The 7,672-nt window shown below is 34.4% G+C and overlaps 1 protein-coding gene across 3 annotated transcripts; it reads left to right on the plus strand.

The window, feature by feature from the left end:
* The first annotated feature begins 38 nt into the window (after positions 1 to 38).
* LOC124422372 (UPF0472 protein C16orf72 homolog) lies at positions 39 to 7,534 on the plus strand. Of its 3 annotated transcripts, none has more exons than XM_046958738.1 (5): positions 39 to 574; positions 1,094 to 1,165; positions 2,112 to 2,283; positions 2,495 to 2,640; positions 2,768 to 7,534. In XM_046958738.1, exons 1-5 carry the CDS (start codon positions 382 to 384, stop codon positions 2,908 to 2,910), a joined length of 726 nt encoding a protein of 241 aa, XP_046814694.1. In that variant the 5' UTR covers positions 39 to 381; the 3' UTR covers positions 2,911 to 7,534. The 3 variants fall into 3 exon arrangements, with proteins under 3 accessions (XP_046814694.1, XP_046814696.1, XP_046814695.1); XM_046958740.1 differs by having other exon boundaries at positions 2,718 to 2,857; XM_046958739.1 differs by lacking the exon at positions 1,094 to 1,165.
* The last annotated feature ends 138 nt before the right edge of the window (positions 7,535 to 7,672 follow it).

Here is a 7,672-nt window from a genome sequence, read left to right on the forward strand (position 1 = left end):
GAAGAAAAGGAAGCAAGGCATAAAGGAGAGAAGGAAGACGTGAGAGAGATAGATAGATAGATAGATAGATAGATAGATAGATAGATAGATAAATAGATAAATAGATAGATAGATAGATAGAAAGAGGGAGAGAGAGAGAGAGAGAGAGAGAGATAGATAGATAGATATCGTGATAGAACGTGAGGAAAGAACGACGAAGTTTAGGGTTGTCGCGAGTGCGCGTGGGTGGGCGAGGCGTGTGCACACGGTGCGAGAGAAGAGGAGAGTGTCGCTAACGAGTAAGATTCTTTACGAGAAGTTGTTGAAGGACGGTGGAGACGAAACGAGACGGCAACAGCAACGACAACGGCAACGGTAATAACGACAACTGCGACAACCATCATGAGCGACGACAGGAGTGAGGACGATCCTATAATGGATCTTTGGTATAGTAATTGGGAACAACAGTGCGTCGAGGCCCTCGAGGCTGAACCGGAATATGAAAATCAACTGCACAACGTCAAGGAGATCTATTCGCAGCAGATGTGGACGAGCTTCCAGACGACGGCGTCGGCCATCGCCCAACTTTATAAAGGCGAGCTTCTTCTGCATACCGACATACTATATGCATACATATGACATTCTATCTTCTTTTCGTAAAGACGAAGGACGTAGAAGGAGAGAATGAGCAGAGACGAAAGGAGTGAGAGGATAGAAAGAGACTGAGACAAAGATACATCGACTCGTCGTACTTGATTGACGCTGACATCCATTTTGATAAGACGTTCTTTCTCATCGTACCTCCCTATCTCTCTCTCTCTCTCTCTCTCTCTCTCTCTCTCTCTGTCTTGCTATATATATATATATATATATATATATATATATATATATATGTATACATATATAACCCTCTCTCTTTCTTTCTTTCTTTCTTTCTTTCTTTCTCTCTTTCTCTCTACCCTCTTTTTCTTATTCTTTGTCTCTTTCTCTTTATGCCTCTGTCTCTTTCTTTCGTCTTTAACGGAATCTCTATTCTACCCTCTTGATTCTCGGCGCACATGTATCGATCCAATCGTGCTGTAACCAGTTCCCTTTCGCGTTTCTTATTTTGCAGATCGTACTCAGGGTGTCTCACTATGGCTACCCTTCCAGACAGCTGCGGGTACCGTCACGTCATTGTACAAAGGTGCGTGCACTTTCTTGGATGATCGCTTTGTTGTCAACACGTTGCGTGCGGGGGAGTGGGGGAGAGAGAGAGAGTGTACGAGAAGGAAATCAAACCTCTTCTAGTCCCTCTTCGTTGTCGGGTTCTTACGTTTTCTTTATTTTTTCTTCTTCTGCCTCATCTTTTATTTTTATTTTCTTTTTGTTTTTCTTGATATTCTCTTTCTTTCTTTCTTTCTTTCTTTCTTTCTTTCTTTCTTTTTTTGTCTTTTTTGTCCTTTTTCCCCCTCCCTCCCTTTCTTTTCTCTCTTTATCTCTCTCATTCTGTTCATCTTTTTTTATTTATCATTTGTTTTTCTCTCTTTTTCCTCCCACTTACTAACAGCCCGTTTGGTTTAGCTGCCTTGTCTGTGCCTCCTGCATGAATGCCTGTTTGCTTATTTGCCTGTCCTGCTTATTTGCCACTCCTCCCACATCCACCCTCGCACGAGCACGAACGATGGGTTCTTCTTTCTTTGTGGTAACCATCGCGCGTACGCACGTTTTCTCATTTCTTTGTGGATATTACGTGTGTGTGTATGTTGTGTGTGTGAATGAGTGTGCGTTATTGCGCGCGAGACCATACAGCTGACTAGTGTCGAAGGTCAGCTGTTATGCGACGAACTCGTTCTTTGCCCTCGTGGCACGTTCTTCGGGAAATTGGAAAACTCAACGATGCATGTTCTTCAACGTGTATTTTTCTTTTTCTTTTGTTCAAGATAGTTATAATTATTATATGGAATTTTTTTTTTTTTATTTTTTGTAATATGTATTATTTGTGTATTATTTATCAATGGGAAGTATTCTTAAGTGATCCAACAAATTGATTTGTATTTGTGCATTTTTATAAATGTGTCTGTCATACGTTGGAGAATCATTAGATTAAGTTTCAATAATTCATGCATGTTAATTTGAATTCCTTTGAACAGATTCGGTCGATAGTATGCGACGGTGCAGTGAACTAGGGATAGAAACAGGAAAACAGAAACGTAGCAAAGAAATAATGAACTGGGCTAGGAAAAAGAGGCGCATGATCCGTAGAGAAGATCTTTTAGCGTATCTTGCTGGTAAACCACCTCCACCAAGACCACACTCGCACAGGTTAAGATTTATATAAACATATTTTTTATAATGGAATAATTCATCAGTAGTTAGGAAGTTAATCAGAGAATGTCATACCCTACATATATATATATATATATATATATATATATATATATATATATATATATATATATTCTGATACGTTGTTGTATATTAACTTACAAGCAAGTATATATTACGACAAAAATGCAAATAATTTATATTACAGAAGTTCTCCGAAGCCAAGGATGATGGTATGCGGTTCTTCTCCTTCGCAAAGTCCTACGCAAAGTATGGTAGTGTCACAAACTTCGACACCTGGAATAGATTTGGATCCCGAATTACACACATTTAGAGAAGCGATTGCATTGTCTGGTAAGGCCTATTGTGTCTTGTAAATTCATTTATTAATTATAACGAGCTTCCTTCTTTGTTTACAAACTCTGTTGTAGGTGGATGGAAATTCAAAGTGCATTCCTATATGATATTCATAATTTTCTAGGCTCATCAGTGTCTAGACGTACCGGAAGGCAAGCAGAATTATCCGCTTTTATAAGCAACGAATTTGCTCGGCATCACAAACGACCTGCTTCGCATGATGTGGATATGGGATCTCCTACGCACAAACGTTCGCGTTTCATGTAACGGCGCGCGACGTGTAAAGTAGCCTCACTCCCTTGTTCCCTATTAATTAATCAATTGATCAATTAATTACTAATGGTTCAGCTCCCCTACGTGGTTCTCCCATTTAGGAGTAATCGTTTCGATACAACGGCAGTGGTTTACATTGTCGCGCGAGTACGTTCGTCCGTATCTCGGTAATCTTCCAATAAAGTCACGATTCTTCTTTAACTCCAAGATAATTCTATATTTTTGGAGTTACGCGACATAGGAAGATATTGAAATTGTGCCGTACCAAAAAGTGATATTTATATTTAGTTAAGGTCTTGTTTTTTCGATCTTATGTTTGAATCGACTATATATATATATATATATATATATATATATATATATATATATATATATATATGTGTGTGTATATATAAAAGAAGGAAAAAGGAAAGATCTTTCTTTCTCTCGTGTCCTGTTGTGTCGTGTCGTGTCATGTCGTGTCGTATCGTGTCGTCGTCGTCACGTCTCATCACATCTTGTTATTTGTTTTTGTTTGTAAATTATTGTTTTGCTAATATATACGTAAATATTTACCGACGATCACCAACGAACGTACGGCGATACTATTCAAAGTGCCCATGCAGAGAAAAGATCACGTTGCGTTTAAGTACGATAAGTTTATATACGAGACTATATAGTTTTATGAAGTCGACGAAAATATTAAGCACTTTGTCAAAAGTTTTGAAGAAATGTAGAGAGGGAAGAAAAAAAAAAAAAAGAAAATATTGCTTTAATATATTGTACACATGAAATTGTGTATACGAAAATATTTAGCGCAATCATAATGGAAATTAAAAAATTTTTCAAACATATAATAACAACTTGTTGGAAAAGTTTGGATGAAATTTTTCATATTACGACGATTGACATTTTGTAGTTATTTTACTGCCCAACGTCGTAATCACGAGAAGAAAGGGGGGACAAGGAGAATATGTGATCGTAAAATATTATTTCATAACCCAAAGGATCGTTAGCTCTACTGATCTTAATATTGTTATAATTATTATGCGGTTATAGATAAATTTGAAAGAAATTTGGACATTTTTTAACACAATAAAAATATTATTTTATACAGTTTTGTTGGCGATAGATAGAAGTCAAAGTAAAATAATGAGAGGAAGATTATAAGTTGAGAAGAAAAAAATCTGGGAAGGTTTAAGAAGAAAGAAAGAAAAATGAAGATTTAAAAATGTATTGATAATATTCAGAATTGTCGGTATAATGTTAGTGTTTCGGATAAACATCGTCAACGTCAAAGAGAGTAATTCATATATATTGTTGATTGTACCTTCCGTACGTCCGAAACGAGTTCGAAGCTATTTTTTATGTAGTATATACACTACTCATCGTTGTTTTTAAACTCGTTTCTTCTCCAGATGCGTTATTTTTTTCACATTTATCAATGGCAAACTCTCTCGCATTGTTATGTACGATACGTTGGAAAGAACAGAAACAGATAGAGAATCGTTGTCATTTGTTTATTATATATTCAATGATTTTTTCTTTTCTTTTTCTTTTTTCTTTTTTTTTCTTTTTTTTTCTTTTTTTTCTTTTTTTTTCTTTTTTTTTCTTTTTCTTTTTTTCTTTTTTGATCTATGAAAATCATAAAAACAAAAGCAACGATTTGCCCGAAAAAATTCACAAAGTTTTAAGATCTGTGTTCTATTTTTTCCATGCGTATCGGGTGCTCGTAATCATATTTTTTACCGTCGACCGAAATATTTCATTATCATGGGGGAATAGTGGTGATCGTGAAATTGAAATTGATTAGAAATAAGAATAAGCTGCCATCAAAGAGATAGAGAAAAAAAAAAGAAAAATTAACAACAACAACAAAACACCGAGATTGGTTTAAAGCCAATATGTGTAAAACGAAGAACGCTTTATAAACTCTTTCCTTTTGATCCGTCATCGATCGTATCAGATTCCCGTCAAACGTTGATTCTATACGATCGAAACGACAGAACAGAATAGTTGATTTATTTTTGTTGGTATGTAACATAGGCTAGAAATAGAAGATGGAATTCGCGCGTCAAGGTCTTCGTCAAGGTATCACGATAGGATTTAATATTTCTCTAAACGTCTTGTCTTATCTGTCAAATATTTCGGAGCATTATAAATAACCAATTTGTCTCCCTCATTCAACGAACGAGTTCTTCGCAATCTCTTCGGCGTAGACCTTGTCTCGACGAACCTGAGACATTCTGGTGCAATTATGTATAGATAAAAAAAAAAAAAAAAAACGAAAAAAAAAAACAAAAAAAAACACAACACATGGTTGAGACTGTTGTCCACGTTTGCGACGATATTGCGATGAAAGACTTATGTATACGGAGTGTCCGCGTTCACACCGTTTGTAAGTTAATTGTAAATGTAAATTATTTTTAGGTACTACCATGCCACATAAACACAGACACACTCATACACATACGTATAACAGCTTCTATGTGAATTTTGTGAAGACGCAAACAAGTCCGTGAGAGAGAGAAAACGAGATCATAAGATTTCTTGAAACTTCTCAGTATATTCGGTCTTCGAAAATTCACGTAGAAGCTCTTTCTCTCTCTGTCTCTCTGTCTCTCTCTCTCTTTCTCTCTTTCTCTCTCTCCTCTCTCTCTTTCTCTCTTCTCTCTTTCTATCTCACATACTTTCGTTTTCGTTATTATGCCCTCACCTGAAGAGAAGAGATGCATCGTTTTGGGTGCCGTTTCGAATTCGTTTGTAAATATAGCGTATACTAATAATGATAACGATAAACGATAGCCTTAGGGATATTGCTAATATTATTATCACTATTAATATTAACTACTATATGCGATAGCTTTAATATTAATATTTATCATGCGACCGACAGTTAATAAAATACCAAGGACATTATGCCTGTGACTCCTTTTCTGACCAATAATGGTTGTATAACAACACGTTGAAATTTATGTTAAAGAATATCTTCGAGACTCGACGGAGAATAATATATTGTTCTTATTAAATGAGACTAAAGAAAAAGGAAAAGAAAAAAAACGACAAAACAAAAAAAAATTCTAAAAAAAAAAAAAAAAAAGAAAAAAACAAATTAGAAAAAATTTTTTATACCCTCCTAACTTATTATAATATGATAATCGATCTCGTGTAAGAAGGCGGGCCGATTCGATTATAAGGAGAGAATAGAGAAGAAAGTAATTGTAACGAAACGATGCCATACTTACATATGTGTATATATATATATATGTATATATATATATACACATACATATATATATATATATCTACACAAATATATATATTTTAAATGATAAGAGAGCAGTAGAAGAGCAAATCGATCGAAACGATCGGCAATACCATTTTGTATATATAAAACTTAATCGTTATTTTCCTTTCCTTTCCTTTCTAAACAATTCTGAATTGCATGATCAAGATGTCTGTGCCCGTACGTTAAAATAAGAAGAGAAGAAAGACAAGAGAGAAATCGTTTGAATCGTTTGATCTTGAGATATTGGCTATTTCGAATATGCGACATAAACATAGAAATGATATAATAATAAATAATATATTGCCGATCGTGCATGGGAGAGACGACACTTCGAGGTCGGCGAAAAGAATTTTCCCACGAGTAACTCGTTAGAGCTTTCCCTTTCTCATGGAGAGTTTATCTCTACTCGCTAATCTGCAACGAGTACCGTACGATGCGTCTGATCCGCTTAGTAAAATCAAGTTTATATATATATATATATATATATATACATACTAATTTAACTTTTTTTGTTTTGTAAAATTCTAAATTATACAATTTTATTTTCATAATCGTCGTATCTATTAACCCTCTCAATGGCATCTAACATCTATTTTCTTTCTATCCAACAACATAATTAGATAATATATGAAAAATGTATAATTTATAATATAACTTATTGAGTTCATTAAGTTATATATTTAGCAAACATTAATAATTGGATATAGATGAACAATTTTAATTGTAAAAAAAAAAAAAAATAAGATTTTTCAAATAGTTATGTGTGATAATAAAATTACATGATGACTCATAGAGGGTTAAGAAAAACATCTAAGATAAACGAATACGAAATTAAAAGAAAAAAAATGTTAAAGGTCGAAGATCGGCGCTCGAGCACAGGCAATAACAAAAAGCAAAAAAAATATATATATATATAATGGAATATTTCTTTATAATCGAGGCGTTATATATTCGTTCCAAAGATCCAGAGATCTGATGAAAATTTTCACACGCGGAAAACGCTTCCCTTATGTGCGATTCTCACACGACGACAACGAAAAAACGGAAGAGCGTTTTATTCACGTGTCGCTTTTTTTCTAAGAATCTTTCTTTTTCTCTTCGTTCCGGTGCACATTACTATACAACGTAATGTGATCTCGTGATAATATATATGTATATATATATATATATACATATATATATCACACACATTTTCTTTGCGCGAACATAAACGTGTTTAACGCGTTACGTTCGAGGCGAAAAATGGTGCTGTTATATTCTTCATATGTAAGAAGCTTGTATATTTTTGCGTCTCTCATTTGTAAGATAATGATTTACAAATAAAACGCGAGGAAAATGTAAGTACATGAACCAGCAATCTTTATTCTTATATACATACATACATCAGACACAGACATACACAAACGCACACATACACTTTCACGAACGTCATTGATTAAACAAATATTCGTTCATTGTACACGATCCGTCTGCGAATGAAGTCATTAT

The sequence above is a fragment of the Vespa crabro genome, chromosome 2 (assembly GCF_910589235.1).
Source record: "Vespa crabro chromosome 2, iyVesCrab1.2, whole genome shotgun sequence".
Taxonomy (NCBI): domain Eukaryota; kingdom Metazoa; phylum Arthropoda; class Insecta; order Hymenoptera; family Vespidae; genus Vespa; species Vespa crabro.

Bases quoted from the DNA above. Each gene is read 5' to 3' on its own strand.
- LOC124422372 (XM_046958738.1), top strand. From the start codon at position 382: ATGAGCGACGACAGGAGTGAGGACGATCCTATAATGGATCTTTGGTAT. The intron at 1,166-2,111 runs GTGCGTGCACTT...TCCTTTGAACAG, and splicing joins CGTCACGTCATTGTACAAAG to ATTCGGTCGATAGTATGCGA. The intron at 2,284-2,494 runs GTTAAGATTTAT...TTTATATTACAG, and splicing joins CCAAGACCACACTCGCACAG to AAGTTCTCCGAAGCCAAGGA.